At 41.4% G+C, this 19,810-nt stretch overlaps 1 protein-coding gene across 1 annotated transcript in view; it reads right to left on the bottom strand.

Annotated features, from left to right (window-relative positions):
• The window catches only part of ccdc6b (coiled-coil domain containing 6b), a 64,877-nt gene that overhangs the window by 18,777 nt on the left and 26,290 nt on the right, over positions 1 to 19,810 (bottom strand). Inside the window, exons 2-5 of the mRNA XM_080205442.1 lie at positions 8,303 to 8,452; positions 7,224 to 7,352; positions 1,463 to 1,566; positions 193 to 353 (exon numbers count right to left, since the gene is read on the bottom strand). Of these exons, the coding sequence (XP_080061568.1) occupies positions 193 to 353; positions 1,463 to 1,566; positions 7,224 to 7,352; positions 8,303 to 8,452 (544 nt within the window). The remainder of the gene's footprint in view (positions 1 to 192; positions 354 to 1,462; positions 1,567 to 7,223; positions 7,353 to 8,302; positions 8,453 to 19,810) is intronic.

The raw sequence follows: 19,810 nt of genomic DNA, 5'->3' as shown, positions 1-19,810 counted from the left end.
GGGCACTAGTTCATTTTGCGTCCCATCCAATCCCTGAAAATGCACTTTTCTTTACAGTAGTGAGATTATTAAAAAAAACTAAAGCACGTCATTGTTAACTGATGTTAAAGAATTATTTGACAACAACAAAAACAAGTAGTTGGATAAAGAATTCCCACCATCGTGACATTTCAAATTTACAGTGGAACTTACGCTGTAACTGGGCAGCTCGAAGTTGTTTTTTTAGCCTCTCTACCTCATTTTTCAAAAATCGGATATGTCGCATCATGTTTTCCGGCGAGTCTATTTCCATGGAAATGTCCCGAGGAGATGGAGGGGCTGACACTGGCTGGTCTAGTTTCTCCTGTAAAATACTAAAAGAACAAATACTTAGAAACTAAGCCACAAAAAAAAGGATTTTCATTCTATGATAGACTAACTAAGTGTACAGGCCAATCAGCAACAGCCTGATTTTCATGGACGCGATAACACAGTAATATTTTAAATGCTTGTAACAGATAATCGGACCATTTAATGCATTCAACAAAATATAGTTGTTAAACTCAGACAGGAAGTGATAACCCTATAGGGTGAGCACAAGGAAGCATGTTTTTCACCCACCTAACTCGCAGAAGCTCCCATGTGGAGCATGGGAAAATGTACTGTCACTGCAGTTAAGCGGTGCTCTCACATGGTGATCCAGCACTGCATAAAGCTCCCACAACTGACACTGTTTGACTAGTTTTGCTTTGATCCGGAGTTCTGCCAAATAACTAGCACCAACGTAACTCTCATCCTCCCCAAACATTACCCATTCACAAGGATGAGGTTGAACTGCATAGAGGCTACACACAATATTGCAAGGAAGACAACCCCATGAGGTACTCAAACTTTCTTCATTCCTTGTCCCTTAAAACAGAGGACGACGGCTTATAAAATTCTCTCCGTGGGTGTGAGAATGTAACGCTGCCCCCCACACCCATTTCTGCAATTAGATACCATTAATCAAATTATTCAACAAATCATAGAACTCATGGAGTGCAGGAGGAAGTCATTTGGCCCATTAGGTCTGCACCAACTCTCTGACAGAATAACTTAACCCATAACCCCACACACTCACCATGGCTAACCCATCTTACCTACACATTTTTGGACATCAAGGGGCAATTTAGCATGACTAATCCAACTAATCTGCACATCTTTGGACTGTGAGGAAAACTGGAGCACCCGGAGGAAATCCATGCAGACAAAGGGAGATGGTGCAAACTCCACGTAGACAGTCACACAAGGCTGGAATCAAACCTGGATCCCTGGTGCTAAGGCAACAGTGCTAACCACTGTGTCACTGAAATGGGTCAAGCAATATTTCTCCACTATATTTACAGATAGAACATTCTTGTTTTATGTACATCTGAACGCTCATGACTTGATGAAATACTCACGCACAGTCCAAAAGTTGAACAGTCTGAGTCAAGGAACTTACCGTTTTTCTGCTTCCAGTTTGTCCATCCGTTTCCATAATCGATTTACTAATGCTTCTTGTTCTTGCTCCAAGGTATTTTCAAGGTCAATTTTCTCACGTCTCAGCTTTCCAAAAAAAGGAGCATTTTAGTGGCGTGCGCACTATCAGCATGATGAACACAGACATTAACAATGCATTGTAGCGTGTAAATGCACATTCCTCAACCTGGGCCAGTTTCTGAGCTGCATTACTGCAGTGCAGAGCTTTGATGGAGAGTATTTATTATACTAATGCACCCTTTATAACTCAGGTCTTAGAAAAGTACGCTTTTGGCAAAAAGGTGCATATTTAAAATGGAGATGGCTAGAAGCTCGTAAGAGAGAAATGCTTTACACACCTGATCAAACAAAATGCAAAATTTTGGAAATAAATACATATTATACACACACATTTAATTGAATAATTCTCAAATCTGAACTCAAGTCTAACAAGACAACTCAATTTTTTTTTCCCAAAACAATCACTTTTTAAGCAATTGTCCTGCGGCTGCACTCAAGTTTTCCACTGAGAATTATGATGTTACAGCAAAAGTTTACAATTTGCTTCACAAGGCAAAGACCTTAAAACAAAATTCTGCTTCATTTTCCCTTCTCCACTGTTACCTACACATTTTCACAAGTATGTATTTATTAAATAAATGTAATTTTAATACCTTGGAATTGAACTCAAAATTCACAGCGGTTGGCCGATTTAAGTTACCTATTGGTAGCCGCCTCTGGTTACACTTCTACCCACAGCACTTCATGGTTTATTTCCAATTCCAGCTTCCATCAGCTTCTCCTCCCCTGCACACCAACCTTCCCTTTGATTCCCTTGTCACCCACCTCTTTCCCATTCAAACCATTTCTTCCAAGGGAATCATTTTACCTTTTCTCAATACTATCACTTATCATCAAAAATTTCTACATTCTACCTTCTGATCTCAAATACCACCTCATTTCCAATCTCCCCAGCTCCTCTCAAATCCCTCAAACCATCAAATTCCTCATCCATCTGTTATCTAGTCAGCTCGCACCAGTTTCAATCTGCCACAGCACCAAAACTGCCTGTGACAAGTTCAATGATATTTTGTGTGCCTATGCCTACCAGCGCTATTCTCCACTGCACTCTCGAAAATTTCATCAAAGCTTTTTGTCTTGCACTCATCAGGACAATTCGTAAGAATACAAAAGTAGGGAGAAACAACAAATTTATAGTGTATGAGAACTGATTAATGACAAGTGGACTCTGGACTGGTAAAGGCGCCATGGAGAATGCACCAGCTGATGCCAGGCATTGACTTAAATTTACATAAGAACATAAGAAATAGGAGCAGGAGTAGACCATCTGGCCCTTCGAGCCTGCCCCTGCCATTCAATAAGATCATGGCTGATCTGTCGTGGCTCAGTTCCACTTTCCCGCCCTCTCCCCATAACCCTTAATCCCCTCTCTTATCAAAAACCCATCAACCCGCTTCTTGAAAATATTTAGCGAGGCAGCCTCCACCGCTTCAACGGGTAGAGAATTCCAGAGATTCACCACCCTTTGAGTGAAGAAGTTCCTCCTCAACTCCGTTCTAAAACGCCCCCCCTTTATCTTGAGGCTGTGCCCCCTAGTCCTACTGTCTTTTTTGAGCGGGAAGAGTCTCTCCACCTCTATCCTATCCATCCCATTCATCATCTTATACGTCTCAATGAGATCTCCCCTCATTCTTCTAAACTCCAACGAGTACAAGCCTAGTTCATTCAGCCTCTCCTCATAGCTCAACCCCTTCAACTCCGGTATCAGCCTAGTAAACCTCCTCTGCACTCCCTCCAAGGCCAAAATATCTTTGCGCAGGTGCGGCGCCCAAAACTGCACACAGTACCACTCTGATTGATCAAGGCATTGCCCTGAGGGATGAACCAGCAAATGGCTGTCACTCAATTTGTTTAGCTGAAATAGACACAACATGTGGACATGTTCTTCCTGACCCTGTGCATTCATAGATGCAGCTTCCAATATATGCAAATGTTGTGTGCCTGACTATCTTAAATTGGTTGTCTATAATTCTTAGCACACAGGACTATTGAGCAAATGTTGTTCAATCACAAAATCACATCTAATGTTGGACACTGTGGTCCTGAGTTTTGCAAGCACGAGAGTCTGTACCTCGCCCACTGAAAACAATGGAACCAATATGCTGTTTGATTTGATTTGCCAGTCATCGGGGCCCACAACCTGAAGCTAGCATCACAGTGGCACTGAAATTCATATACGTCATTTGTGAGATAGGCAGAGCCTCGTTTTGGCTTGACAGCATCATGTTAGTGGTGAATACCATTCATGTTGCTACCGCCTTAGTAGTAGCATGAAACAGCTAGGTTTCATTCTCTTGAAGATATGTTTCTCATGCACTATTTGCAAGAGCTTGGCCTAGCGGGGATCCCAAGGCAACACTATCTATTTGGGCATACAAAGTGTCTTTAAAATTGAACTCAAAAGTGAACTCAAGAATTTGTAAGCTCAATAAATACTAATTACGCAATGGTGGCAAGCCTATGTAGCCATGATATGGTGCCACAGTGCACACATCTATCATTTCCTTAAGTGGAACATTGGTGAATAGGCTAGCAATGTTAAATCAGCACAAGGGCTCAGTATTGCTATTGATCTGCAAGTCCTGCATGGTCTTCACAAAGATGAAGAATCTTTCACCATAAATGTGGAAAAAAATGCTCAAAGATTTGCCCAACTATTTGGCCAATTCATGTTGAGAAGAACCGGATATAGATAAGAGCATAAACTTCTGTCTGTCATAGGAAATCCTTACATATGTAGACTCAGTGAGCCAATGAGGACAGATTCTGTCATAATCATCATGCAGCAGTTTACTGCTCTTAGACAAGTCCACAGTGTTTCTTACTTTACTTTTGTCTGTGTCCAGTCATGTTGAGCAGAAAATCCAATGGATACAAATTTGGACCTATCAAGAATGGGGTGCATTTTGTTGATATAGTCAGATTTGCTGGATCCCACCCTTTTGTCAGTTTTAATGATGTATACGTCTGTGCTGATCTTAAGGCCTCGCAGTGCTTTAAGCTATTTGTGCTGCATGTGAAGAATCAGACAGGTCATTCTGAATCCCGCACCAGGCATGTGGTAGATCAGTCAGACGTGATTTTAAGGATTTAGCAGATGCAGTTTGTGGAAGGATAACTGGGAGGAGTGGAGTTAAATTTAGCAAATATCCCATCCCATTTGATTTGGGATGGATGTGCACCAAAACTGAAACCATGTGCAAAAACAAACCCCAGGTTTTCTCCATTGTCATTAACTTGCTCAGGGCTTTGAACTCACTGACTGATTCAACTTCCTGCATGTCCTTTCCTCTCTGGTAGACTGGTCCCAAATTCCATTCATCTCAAAATACTTAGTATAGTTTGTATTATTCCAATTCGTGATCAGTCACTTTTAGTTTAATCTCTCTGCTCTGTCCTTGGTCCTGTTCTTCAGCTAAACGTCACCCAGAGACCATGCTGACCAGCTGTCTTGGACAGGAGAGAAAACTTGATTGTGTCCGTCAGGTGAATTTAATATCAGGCAGTCCATATATCATACAGTCAATGTGCTTTTGACTATTTTGTAACAAGATGAATCTCAATCCCTATATTCATAACCTTGGATCAGCATTCCTGTAAGTCTGCTAAAGATACCTATCTGTTTTGACATCATGAACCAAAACTATTCTGTTCAATAACGGCAAGACTGAACTCTCACTCCCACATAAATCTTCCGACTCTTAAGTCCATCTTTCCAAATATTCATACATTATTCAATTGTCAGAAGGAACGGCCCTCATTTCAAACCTTACGCTGTGGATGTTATGATTAGATCTGGAATTAATTTGTGGCTCAGAGTTGGTTGTTTGAAAAAGCATCAGATTCAATACATACATTAATGACACTCTGTTCAACCTCACCATCACCTATTATGACCTCTCTGCTGTCTCTAAATAATTTGGCTACTTGTTTGACACCCTGTATGCACGAGTACAAATTTCCTCTAACTAAATATTGGGAAGACCCAAAGTCAGTGTCACCAGTTTCCATCACAAACTCTGTTCCCTATCAATCCTAACCCTCTACCATCCAGAGGCTGAACAAGATTATTCGCAAACTTGGTGCCACATCTAAAGTTGAGTTCCTGATCATATGCCCCTGAAGTTCACTTATTTTTATTCAGTGACATCACCTGACTCGTCCCTTGCCTTATTCATGCTTTCATTACCGCTAGACTTGACCATTCCATTTCACTCCTCTTCCACCTCACACATTATAAGCCCAGTAAAGTTGAAGCCATCCAATACTCTGCTGCCCAAGTCCTAATTCATACCAAGTCCCATTCACCCCATGCTTGCCAACGTATACTAGCCCCTGATTAAGTAATATCTCCATTTTAAAATTATCACTCTTATTTTCAAATCCCTTCATGGACTCACTCCTTCCCATCTCTGTAATCTCCACTAGCCCTAGAGCCCTCTATGATATGGTGATCTTCCCAATTCTTATCTTCTGAGCATTTTGTTTTTAATTGTTCTGCCACTGGCGGTCATACCTTCAACTGCCGAAGCCCCAAGCTTTGACGTTTCCTCCTTAAACCTCTCCGTCTCCTACAGCCATTCCTCTTTTAAGTGGCTGCTTAACACCTAGCACTTTGACCAAGCTTTATGATCACACGCCCCAATATATTGTGTGGCTCAGTGTCAAATTTTCCTTGATTATATTCCTGTAAGCCACTTTGGGATGTTTTACTGGGGTGAAGGTGGTTTGTAAAGACAAGTGCTTGCTGCTGTTAGATTCTAAGTCCTCCCTGGGCAATGCTGAAGGTTTTTATTGTCATTGGCTTTAGCATTGGACAGGAAAGGTCAGTGGTCGGCCATGGGCAGGAATAGTGTGTGATGATGGCAAGAAATTGCTTCATGGAGAAACAGTATTTCTGTTCGTCTTCCTGGCTGTAGGGCGGAACAAGGCTACTTGTTCACCCTCTTAGGCCGAAGCATCCCCAGTGTTCGACTGCGGGAACAAGATAGTAGCTTTGCTTAAGTAGGATTTGCTAGTACAGCTATAGGAAAATAAGCAAGCAAAGAAAGCACTTCAGTCGGTACTCCTGCAGGTCCAATGAAACTTCTGCTGGCATTTCAGACAAGAATTTAAACAGTTAGATAATTTGCTGTCTTCATTCATCTTACCAACTAAAGGAGCAGAAGATTCCCAGAGGTCTGGGGAAAGAGCAAGGGAGTGGGACTAATCAGACAGCTCTTTGTAAATGGGCATGACTAGCTGAAAGGCCTTTTTTTGAAATGTTGCATGATTATATAGGAGGGCCATAATGGTCAATGGATTGGAATGAGGAGCAACGTGGGGATTCTTCAGTCTCAAAGGATAAGCAAATAGCCTTATCCCACCAACAACAGGATCTAACAGGTACCAAGGGCTTTTGAGCCACATTCCTGGGAAGCAGATGTGGAGACAAGGGATTTAATCCTGACTGGTTCTGGGGAATAAATGAGTGCTATGTCTGGGAATCACATATAAGCAATTAATTTGGTCATGCCATCACATTTGTGGTCATGCAGTCACTTATTAAAAGAACAGATTTTCAGTTTAAAAAGAACAGCAATTCCCAATAGTCAGAAAAGGATCAGAAATCAAAGCCACGAGCGCACAACTAACTTGCAAACAAAGGGCTCAAAAATGCTTACCTGCTCGAGTGTAAATTGCTTGGAAAGAGTATCATTTTCCAGTTTTTTGATTTTCTTCATCAGCTTGTTCACTTGGAACTCCTGTTCCTGCTCCAGTGTCTGCTCCAGTTCAGCCTTTTCATGCTGCAACTGAAAAGGGAAAAAAAACAAGGGCAGTGCAAGTGGGAAACAATGATGGAAGGTTTGGCACTGTCTGAAATGGGTAGCTGCCAGCAGTAATTTTATAAACCAGCATGCCCATGACAAATGTTTTGCCAAGTTGTACATCAGGAACTGGAGCAGGCAGTCATGGGCTTTCTGGTCATTTAACAGTTAGAGATTCATCAGGCTAAATTCCTGATATGCATTCCTGGCAGGATACACAGTGGATTGGGCGTGTAAATTCATAAAATTATTCCCTGCTGTTTCTCAATACTCTGTAGTCAACATGTTTACTTCAAAGAAAAATTAGTCACAAAGGCAGCTGAATGCCACTTATGAAGGGAATAAATCAAGTTATATATTAATCTGAGTTTTCAGACAATAGGCACTTCACTGGTATGCAATAGTGTGATGGAATTTACCAATTAACAACTCTGCAGCAAAGAAGTCAGGATACATTCTTAAGGCAATTTCTACCAACACACATTCTGCAGGGAGCCAGTCAAAAATTCTGATGTGTCCCTGCCAATAGTGTGCATATTAGACAAACTTTTAAAAATGTTTATTGCAAGGAACGTGTTATGCAACAAGTGATGTCATTTTTTTCAAAGAACTTGCATATGTACTGGGAAAATAAACTATACATTTACAGCGTGTGGGATTTAGTTCTAAAATAATGCCCATTTTTATACTCTGATTTAAGCACAAGCATTCTAACCCAGGACAGGAAAAACTTTGTTCAAATTCGAAATGCATAAATGTCAAACTTAAAAATAAAAATCTGATTACATAGTGTCTGAAATACATGTTATTCAAGAGCACTCAGTGATTTATTTCAAATTTATTTTTTGCTTTAACTTGAATTATGAGATATTTTGAAATTTCTGAACCAAGTCTCTCCCAAAGCAGGGCACATTAACAACGTGGTCTGCCTTTACCTGCATCAGCTTGCGGGAGAGTTCGTTTGTGAGAAATTCTTCTTCTTTCTCATAATTTACAGCCAGTGTTTCTTTTTCTTTTTGCAAAGCTTGAATCTTTTTAAACAAGGTATTACTAATAAATTCTTCCTCCTGTTCAGCCCTGGCTTGCTGCGGAATAAAGAGAGATGGATTAAGAACACTTGGAGCAATTATTTGAGATAATTTGAAATAAGTGATCACAGTTAAACATTTGTGTCCTCGAGGAAATTTGAATACACCTTTGCTAATGGTGCGTTTTGATTAAACTTAACAGTTAACTTTGCTGTCACTCGTCCAGAGAAAATTCAATTCCAGTCCCTTTCCCACCCAGCTGCACACTTCCATTCTCTTTGACTCCAAATCCCTCTTTCTACAAGTCTTCAATTCCGCTCCATCTTTGTGTCACAAGCATGTTCAGACATGTTCTTTTCTCACCTCCCACATTCTACCCTTCGTAAACTTAGGCAAACTCTGCACCCCTGTTCACCTATTGCCCACATACTTGCTGATCTACCCTAATTGCTGGTTTAAGCTACATCTTGATTTTAAAATTCACATCCTTTTACAAATCCAACCAGGGTTTCATCCCTATCTTTGAAATCTCCTTCAGCCCCACATCATCTGTGATAGCAGCACTTCCCCAATTCCAGCATCGAGCATCCCAACTTTAATTGCATCACCACTGCTTACCACACTTCCAGCTGCTAAGACCCGCAAGCTCCAGAAATCTCTTTCTAAACTTGCACACCTTTTTCCCTTCCCTCCTTCCCGATGTTCCTCAAACCTCTCTTTGACTAAGCCTTTGGCAAGCTGCCCCAATGTCCTCTTATGCAGCTGAGTATTCAACTTTTGCATTATAATGGTCCTGTAAAGTACCTTAGCTCCTTGAACAAAACATATTCAACGTAATTCAAAGATTGCATTGTTGAATGGAAGGTGGAAATCCAACATAAAGATTGAAACAGCTAGCATTTAGATAGCATCTTTTGCCATCTAAATGTTTGATACAGTCAAAGTACATCTGAAGTGTGGTCATTATTGAAACGTAGGAAACATTGAACATGTCACCACATCATGTGTTTTCTCAGTGGTGCTAGCAGAGAGATAAAATGTTGGCCAGGACACGGGGAGAGCTCCTCTGCTCTGTTCCAAATAAGTTCTTGAGATCTTTTAAATCTCATCCAAAAGACAGTATCTGCACCAGTGCAGCACACTCTCTATACTGCACTGGACTTTCAGCCTAGATTGCATGTTCATACATCTGAAAGGAGGGTTTAAACTCAACATTCTGATTCAGGAGTAACAGTAAAAGCAAAGCTGATATCAAATGCTCTCCTTGGGTTAGACTGGCCTATTTGCTGGCACACAAGTCTCCAGAAATGTGGATCTTTTTCCAAATGAGTTTCCTCAGTGTCTGCTATGCGACATTTTTCTTCATTTCAAAAACAAATACAAGCCTTCCTCCTGCATTTAACATTTTCACACAATTGGATGACAATTTTCTGGGGCTGTTACTCCCAGCCGGGGCTCTCTTTGGCCCACTGAATTAAGCACAAGGGCGAAACAGGATTCTCACCAGGTGTCAAACTTGCTGAGTGTCTTCTGGTTTGCTCACCCTGGCAGGAACCTGATCAGAACTCATTCACATCCACTTCAATCTCATTAGCGAGATTGAAGAGGACTGCTGCGGTCTCTTGGGATGTTCCCCTCTCCAAAGTTGGAAATCCCACAGGCACCAATCACTACTCCTTAGAAGTGGGGGTCAGGTGCCATTGAGTTAGAGGGGGGTTAGGGAGCTAAGTACCAGCTTTAACTTACAGCCATGGTATCTACGGGCTATGCAGCCGCAGCCAGATTGCACTGGGGAGTCCCTCAAAGGACCTGGTGGGTTGGGGGTGCTCAGGCTGGGGCAGGGGGGGAACCTCAGGAGTCCTCCCTCAAGATGGGGTGCATGTGCTGGTCAACTCCACATAGCCCTGAAAATCCTCAGCCTGTGAACTTCAATCTTCGGGTTGAGACTCATCGCTTATAGCCTTGAATTGTTTTAAAGTCCTTAAATCAAATAAACTTTTATGCCCCATGAACATTTCAAAACCTTTAGCTTGACAACGCAAGATCATTTCTAAGCAGGGAACCCCTCAGGTAACAGAATAGCAACAGTAGGTCCATTAAGTTCGTTGAATTCCTTTGGTTTTACAGCTCCAGTCCATTTCCAAGCCAGCCATGAGCTGTTTGTTTATGCAACCACTCACTCCATTAACTTTTACTAATCTTTTGATTGACACATCACAGCTAGTTCAAAGCAGGCAGTTGTTTATTTACACAAGCCTTTCCGTGGTCCATTAATATGAAATACTTCCTCTTTTGAGTAGCTCTCTAACTGCAGTTCTTTTCTAAAGGAGAACTCCTTTCTTCTGAACTGGTCAAGGGAGGAGCAGGTTTCCTTCCACTGCAGTTTTCTTCAGAGTAGGTTATTTTAATTTCTGAACTGGATTACAGTCAGGGCAAGTGCTCTTGCTAAGCCCAATTTTTTTTAAAGCTTATATTTCAGAACCTCTTCCGCCTGAACAGAATGCCAGCACTGGAGGTGTGTTCCACCATGTAAGCAGCTGGCACCACGCAAAAGACTGAGGTGCAGGGATTCCTCAATGAAGAGCTCATTGTTGCCACCATATAAATCTCTGGATAGATGTGATGACCACGTCAGGTGGCTTTGTGGCCCCTGGGTAGTCAGGGACATGGCTGTGCAGTTCCCAGGCACTGGCCCAGCACCGCCAACCTAGCAGTGAAAGTTTGGCTTTGCCAAGGGGAGGCAATAGCCTAGTAGTATTATCGCAAGATAATTAATCTAGAAACTCAGCTGAAGTTCTGGGGACCTGGGCTCAAATCCCACAACGGCAGATGCTGGAATTTGAATTCAATTTTTAAAAATCTGGAATTAAGATTCTACTGATGACTATGAATCAATTGTCAGAAAAATCCATCAGTTCACTAATGTCCTTTAGGGACAGAAATCTACCATCCTTACATGATCTGGCCTACATGTGACTCCAGAGCCACAGCAATGTGGTTGACTCTCAACTGCCTTTGGGAAACTAGGGATGGGCAATAAATGCTGGCCAACTAGCGACGTCCATGACCCACGAATGAATAAAAAAAGGTGGAATGTTGTTCCCTTGGGGAATGTGATGCCAGCAAGGATAGGTCGGGTCACGTGTGTTTTGCGTGTGGAGGGGCAGTTGGTGGTGTGGGTGCGTGCGTACGCACAAGGAGGTGTGTATGTGTGTGTGCTTGGAGGATGTTGTCCCTGTGTGTTGAAGGGTTGGGCATTCCCCCTGTCCTGGGGGAAGGGAGTGCTACGATGAGCGGGGCGGGGGGGGGGGGGGACACAATGAGCTTCAAGGGGAGTAGGGGGGGCTGTCACTGTTCTCTGAGAGACCTTTAAAAAAAGGTGCCCTGATCTTGGAGGGACACAACCTGTCACTGTGTTTAGGTCCCACCCCGTGCAAAATTTGCCTCTTTTCAAAAGAACTTTCCAAGTGCTGCGATGCAGCTGATTAGCACTGCCAGGGCCAGTGGGGAACAAACCACATTTCCCACTCATAGCAGCTCTGCTTTTTTTTTTTAAAAAGAGAGCTGCACCCCTAGTTTTTTCCCCATTTTCTGAATTAAAAAAAATTAGGAACAGAGAGTGAGGTTATGTATGAATCAATCGTAGGTTAAAATTTATATGCCTGAAAATAGAGTGGAATTGATGAGCTGAATATATCCCATTGCATACCTGGTATTTTCCAAGCAAATGTTTTGTTAGAAAGTAAATGGGTGACCCAGCTCTCATCCTTCTTAACTAAGATAAAAATGGTATCAAGTGCTTCAAAAACCAACTGCTATCTGCACCAGTGACAAAATATTTATTTCCAGCATAACTGGAATAGCGTGCCCTTTTTTTCTAGTGCTAATTTAACAAACCAAATAAACTGCTGTCTGAATTTGCTGCTTATCGAAAAATCACAGATTTTCAGTTGAATTTATAACAACCAAGGTGTACACACCAAGTAATTATCTAAATGACAGATGAAATTCTGAACATCTTTTAATGTAATACGTTCAAAGGTTTGCAGATCACACCTAAATCAATACATGTCACTTCCTCATATCCAACACAGATGCAGTTGCCAAAACCTTGACATCTATAAACTTTCAATTCCCTACTGACCAAAATTCATCATACGGCTTACTGAAATTGAATTTCACAGTAATTCAGAAAATAATTTAGTTGTGCTTTTCCTGTTATATGCTAATGATGTAGATCTTGGACAGTGTCAAAGTTTACAGATGATACAAAACTTGGAAGCATTATAAACTGTCAAAAGGACAGCACAAAGCTTCAAAAGGACATAGACAAGTTGGTGGAGGGGACAGATGCAGTTAGAGATATACAGCACAGAAACAGGCCCCTCAGCCCATGTCATCCATGCCAACCAGGTTTCCTAAATTTAACTTGTCCCATTTGTCTGCGCCTGGTCCATATGCCTCTAAACCATTTCCGTCTACGTACCTGTCCAAATGTATTTTAAGCGTACCCACCTCTTCCACTCATTCCATATACACACTACCCTCTGAAAAAGTTGCCCCTCAGGTTCCTTTTAAGTCTTTCCCCTCTCATCCTAAACCAACACCGTCTAGTTTTGAGCTTCTCTACCCTGGGGAAAAGACCTTGGCTGTTCACCTTAGCCATGCCCCTCATGATTTTATAAACCTCTATAAGGTCACCTCTCATGCTCCAGGGAAAAAAACCCCAGCCTATCCAGCCTCTCTTTACAATTCAAACCATCCAGTGCTGGTAACATCCTTGTAAATCTTTTTTGCATCCTTTTCAGTTTAATAATATGGTCCCCATAGCAGGGCGACCAAAATTGTACTCAGTGCTCCAAATGTAACCGTACCAATGTCTTGTACAGTTGTAACATAACTGTACTCAATGCTCTGACCGAAGGCAAGTGTGTCAAATGCCTTCTTCACGACCCGACATGTGATGCCACTTTCAAGAAACTATGTATCTGCACCCCTACATCTCTCTGTTCAACAGCACTCCCCAGGGCCCTAACATTAACTGTTCATGTCCTGCCCTGGTCTGCCTTACCAATATGCAACACTTTGCATTTATCTGAACTAAACTCTACCTGCCATACCTCAGCCCACTTGATCAAGATGCCGTTGTAGTCTTAGATAATCTTCTTCACTGCCCAGTACATCTCAGATTTTGGTGTCACCACAACTTACGAACCATAACTCTTATATAATTTAGGTGAAAATATAGATGGCAAACAACAGTGGACCCAGCACCAATGCCTGTGACACACTACTGGTCACAGGCCTCCTGACTGAAAAACAACCCTCTACCACCACACTGTCTCCTACTAGCAAGCCAATTTAGTATCTAATTGGCTAGCTCTCCCTGGATCCCATATGATCTAACCTTACTTATCAGTCTACCACGCAGTACCTTATATAGGGATAGGTGGCAGATAAAGTTCAATGCACGGAAGTGCGAGGTGATGCATTTTGGTAGGAAGAACATGAAGAAACAAAGTGAGGCACAGGAGCAGATGGACCTAGGTGCATATATGCATAAATCTATGAAGGAGGCATGATGGATGAAGAGAGCAGCTCACAAAGAATATACTATTCCAAGCTACATTGGAGAGATTAGACTGTCTCTTTGGAGAGAAAGAGGAGATTTAATAGAGATGTTCAACATAAGGGGGCTGGACAGAGTAAATAGAGAAAAACTGTTCCCACTCAAACAGAAAAAGAACGAGAAGGCACAAATTTAAGGTGATTTGCAAAAAAAAAGCAAATGTCATGTCCAGAAAATCTTTTTCACACAGCAAGTGGTTCGGGTCTGAGGCACTACATGGAAGTGTGATGGCCAGGTTCAACTGAGGCATTCAAGAGGACAGTAGATGATTTCCCTTTGTTCCTATTCAAGTAAAGACAGGGGAATGGTACTCAATCATAATGCTCATTAGAAAGCCAGTGCAGACATAATGAGCCAAATGGCCTCCTTCTGCACTATAACAATTGTGATTCTGTGAAAATAAATGCAAGCTTGTTACTGCGGGCATGTGGTCAGTCAACTCTACCCTTGGTCAGTCAACATGTACAAACTGTACACTTGACTCAATAAAACAGGATTGCTACAAACATTTGAAGGGCAGATGGAAATTTCAGTCACTTCTATAAAGGCAAATAGATTTTAAAATATATTTCTAGCCTAATCGGAGCAGCAACATTAATGCAACCAGCACAGTACCAATATTAAATACACAATCAGCACAAACACTTTTTTCATTGTTACAAATGGTTTTTATTGCATATTTCATGCGCTCTTCATTTATTTTCCAGGTAGGAGGATGCCATCATATTTCTGCTGAAACCATTGACTCCTCCTTCGAAATTTTATGTTTTGACCCAATGCGTCCCTGTTTCACCTTTTTATCGGAAATGCTGAAACCAGGCCACCCCATGACCATATAGAAATCCAGACCATAAATTTCAATACTAGGATCATATTTGATGCCCAGATCAATGTGGTCCTGGATCTCAAAGCCAAAGATCCTTTCTTAAAAGTCAAATGATTAATTCCACAGGCCCACTTTTTGCTGAAATTTGTTCCCTGAATAAGTCAGCTCAGGCATGCTATTGATACAAAATAGTGTGACGTGAGCTCAGGATATAAACCATCTAACACAAAGAGCCACTTTGTAACCCGGTCCATAAAACACAAGACTATGTTCTTGAGTTTGTTGCTGATGCTGTAAATCTGCAATACTTCCCACCTTATTATGAATATTTGAGTTTTACAGAAACCTTTATGTGCATTTTCCTGAATAACTAACTCAGCCCAAAGGCATTTATTAAATGTTACACAACAATTTTTCTAAATCTACTAGTGAGTGTATAAATAATAAATCACAGTATAACATGGTCTCTATTTTTACTGATGGAGGGGAGGGAGGCTGGCACAGTGATCAGCACTGCTACCTCTCAGCACCAGGGACCCCAGGTTTAATTCCCAGCTTTGGCCACTGTCTGTGCGGAGTCTGCATGTTATCCCTGTGTCTATGTGGGTTTCCGGCGGATGCTCCAGTTTCCTCCCACAGTCCAAAAGACATGGTTAGGTGCATTAGCCATGCTAAATTCTCTGTGTACCCGAACAGGGCCAGAGTCTGGCAACTCGGGGATTTTCAGAGAACTTCATTACAAAAAAACATTAATAAAAGGTGTCCCGTTATAGACGGGCACAAAAAAATAGAGAACTAGGTCATAACAACGAAGGAAACAAGTTAAATATAAATATTGCCAGTACCCAATGTGCCCTCTGTTATCAGCTGGTTGCACTGAGTCTCAAGCATATCAATGGTTATAAAAAGCTGCTTCTCCAGGGTGACGCAGTCATAGAATAAAACAATCAGAAAGACCTCTACTGATCCATGTCCAGCTTAGACCTTGGATGATAACCAACTTTCCCTGTAATTTTTTTTCAGCGCACAGGCCATTTACGGCCACACTCACATGGTAATTTAAAGGGCCAACTTGTGCAAGGACTCTAACGTTGCTGCCTGGCCACCTGGCTTAGAGGGCACATTGAAGACAGCCTGAGCTAGGAACAGAAGCAGATCCAGCAGGCAAGGATGAGGAAACGGAGGGCATTCAGATGCAGGCCATACTGAAAATCAGTCCATCCAAATTGGAACAGCTCAAGTTCCCGAGGAAGGTTTCAGGACCTTTTGCCGATGAGAAATTCCATCCGAATTGTGATCAGCTTGTTTCGCAATGCCAGGGGAATTAAGTTTCCAGTGGGATATTGTAATAGTTGCTTGTCCTCTCACTACATGATCGTCTTACCAGCAATTTAATCCATAGGTTGGAGACCTACTTCAGTCTAGGTCTTCTCCATTGTATACATACTCCGACACCGCAAATGCTGAATATTGTAGGCACAAATCCTAGTTTGAATTTGAAATCTTCTCTTTACCCAAGAACATTTGCTGTGGAAAAAGAATAACCAGAGCCCAAAGTTTCTTGAACATAAATCAGTGACAAAACATTTCCTTCAGCACACAATGTGGAAAATCATACTGCAGATACAAGTTTATTTGTGAATTTTGTAATTTACATGCATTTTGTTATAAACCACGTTTCCAGGATTCAAAGGATTATTTGCATTTTTACAGCATCTTCCATGAATTTAGATATCCAAGGCATTTTATAGCCAATTAAGTGTTTAAGTTTTGTCACTCTTATAAAGTAAATCCTCCGGTGCCCAGTGTTCAAGGTGGCAGACCAAAGGACTTCGAGAGTGTTAAGCAATTCTACAGGCTCTCCTCTCCTTTCTTCCATTCTGATTCAAAGGTTTTATTCCAGAATTTCACAAGATGTCAATTTTCAATTGTATTTCCTGTGATACATCTTCATCCTGTTCAGTTGCAGAAATGGGAGTGAATCAACCATGTTCAAATGGAAGGTTGAAAGTCCAGGTCTGCACGAGATACGTTTTCATGATTCAGCATCACCAGTCATGGCTGTAAATGGATTTCATGTTCCCCATGACCTGAAAAGTGCTTCTTACTACGCAACAGTTGGTTAACAATTGTGTGATCTGCGACCATAACAAAATACATGTGAGAGCGCACACTGGGTACTGTCATCTCACATGGCATGGAACAGAGCGTATAAATTGAACCTTGAAAAATCTTTCCAAAAATGGGGTTCAAGTTCTACACAGTATAAAAGGGGAACCACCAGTGCTGGTGAAGGTGGTCCCATTTTGAAATATGATTTTAAAAAGCACTTTCAAATTAAAGCAATGTGACAGATTTTATAGAATTAATTAGTTCTGCGAGGATACTTCTAATCACAAACAAAAAATTTTAAAATCAAATTAATTGTCTTTGGCATCTGATGGAAAAAGTCCATCACATTCATCTCGAGTCACTGTGGTTTCTGACATCCTTGTAAGACTTCCACTCTGGATTAGATGTTGTCAGTTTCAGAATCATTCCTCCATAAAAAAAATCATCTTTCACTCTGAATTGGATATTCTAAATTTTTTCTGAATGATTTGATAACAGTTTATGCGTTAACAGCATCCCGTCATTTGATGATCACATTTCCACTCTGAGGAGGTTTTCTCTGTCAACCATCCACCTATTCCTTCGGCATGAACACTATCCTTGATTAACTTGTTTATCGAGAATTTCTCTCTCTCTGCTTCACTAACATACAAAAAACAGAACTTTCTAGTTTCTCATTCTAGATTATTGAAATTGTCCTCCTTATCTCTGCCTCATTCAAACCTATTTTCCCTCAGCACCATTCGATAACCTGACTCCATTTGCTTGTAGACAATCTTCTCCTGATCGTCTTGTCCAGAGTTTGTCTCCTTTGTTAAGGAAGGATGCCAATGTGTTGTTCAGAGAAGGTTTACTAGGCTGATATCTGGAACGAGAGGGTGTCTTTTCAAGAAAAGTTGGACAAGTTAGGCTTGTTATCCACTAGAGTTTAGGAAAATGTGGAATTGGAGGCAATTGTTTTTACCAGTTTCCAATCAGAGTTACACTAAACATGGGTAATCTGGAAGCATTTCAATGTTCAAATATTCAACATTCAAAGTTGAGGAAGAGTAGAGGGCATGAGTCTCATAGCAGAAGTCAAGGTCTCTGGAGTCAGGGATCAAGAAGCAAAATGGATTGTAAGATAGCTTTAAAACAGAGAGCAGGGTTTAAAAGAAGTTTCTCAGACTGTTGCAAATGGAAAAGCAGTGTCCAATGGGGACACGTGCTGGAATCACTGTTCACCATACACAAACTCAGAAAAAGGAGGCATGGTATTGAAATTTAAAAATGTGGCACAAAGGGAGAATTGGTTAGCACTGATGGCTCTCAGCGCCAGGGACCCGGGTTCAATTCTGGCCTCAGGTTGCTGTGTGGAGTTTGCATATTCTGCCTGTGTCTGCATGTGTTTCCTCCGGGTGCTCTGGTTTGCTCCCACGGGTTGATTGGCAATGTAAATTGCCCCTTAGTGTCAGGGGGATTAGCAGGGTAAATATGTGGGATTACAGATGGGATTGTCGTCATTGTAGGCTTGATGGGCCGAATGGTTTCCTTCTGCACTGTAGGGATTCTATGAAATTTGCAGATAATGCAAAATTTGGGGGGTATAGCTAATAATCTAGAAGGCTGCATCAAAGTACAAGAATGCAAGCAAGCTTGCAGAGCAGTTGGACAAATCCATTAATGCTAATTATGAGCTGGTTCATTTGTGAAGAACAATAAAGAATTCACTTATCTTTTGGAAGGTGAGAAACAAAATGGAGCAAAGGAACAAAGAGGTCTGAAACTCAAATACATAAAACATGCAGTGAAACTGATCAGCTGTATCCAATGTTCATGATATTATTTCCACGGGCAGCAAGATGAGTTGAGCAAACCAATTTGATGCATCTAGCACAGATCACTTTATGCTGACTACATTTTTGATCATTCTTTCACACACACTCCTAACAACGGTTGTTAAACAATCACTAAATCCCTCTGAATATCATTCAGCACAATCAAAACAAACTGGGATTATGGAATAACTCAATGGCATTTAGCAGTCGGACAGCTAACGTTTTCATGACAAAGCTGTTGGTGCTGGCATCAAGAGGCAACTTCACTCGTTTCCTGCGCTAATTTTACAAGCGTGCATACATTCTACTGGGTCTTAAAAAATGTCCTATCAAAATAGACTTGTGCGTGACCAAGCAATGATGAGAATTCATGTCACCATCCCAAACGCCAACTCACTTGTCCAAAAACCTTAGTGGGTGTTATACATAGGCCCCAAACTGCAGTGGTGATGTTGGGAATGGCATTAAACACAAAATTAGAAATGCATGTGACAAGGGAATATTGATGATCATGGGTGATTTTAATCTGCACACAGATTGGGCAATCAAATTAGCCACAATGCCATAGAGGAGGAATTCCTGGAGTGCATATGGGATGGTTTTCTTGATCAATATGTGGAGGAACCAACTGGACAGCAGTCCATATTAGACTGATTACTGCGTAATGAGAAGAGAATCATTACCAACCTAGCTGTGTGAGATCCTTTGACGATAACAGGATAGAATTCTTTTATCAAGATGGAGTGTGAAGTCGTTGATCCGGAGACCGGAGTGCTGAATCTTAATAAAGGAAGCTATGAAAATATGAGGCATGTGTTAGCCTTGATAGATTGCGGGGAGTTACTTAAAGGGATGACAGTGGATAAGCAATGGCAAATATTCAAGGAATGCATAGTGGAACTGCAGCAATTGTTTATTCCTGTCTGGCACAAAAAGTGAAATGGGCAAGAAGGCCAAGCCATGGCTTACAAACGGAATTAGAGATAGCGTCCGGTCCAAGGAAGAAGCGTACAGGATGGCCAACAAAAGTA

Source organism: Carcharhinus amblyrhynchos, chromosome 17 (assembly GCF_965287045.1).
Source record: "Carcharhinus amblyrhynchos chromosome 17, sCarAmb.v2.hapA, whole genome shotgun sequence".
NCBI lineage: Eukaryota > Metazoa > Chordata > Chondrichthyes > Carcharhiniformes > Carcharhinidae > Carcharhinus > Carcharhinus amblyrhynchos.
The sequence above is the reverse complement of the archived record's forward strand: the minus strand, read 5'-3'. Positions and strand labels throughout refer to the sequence as shown.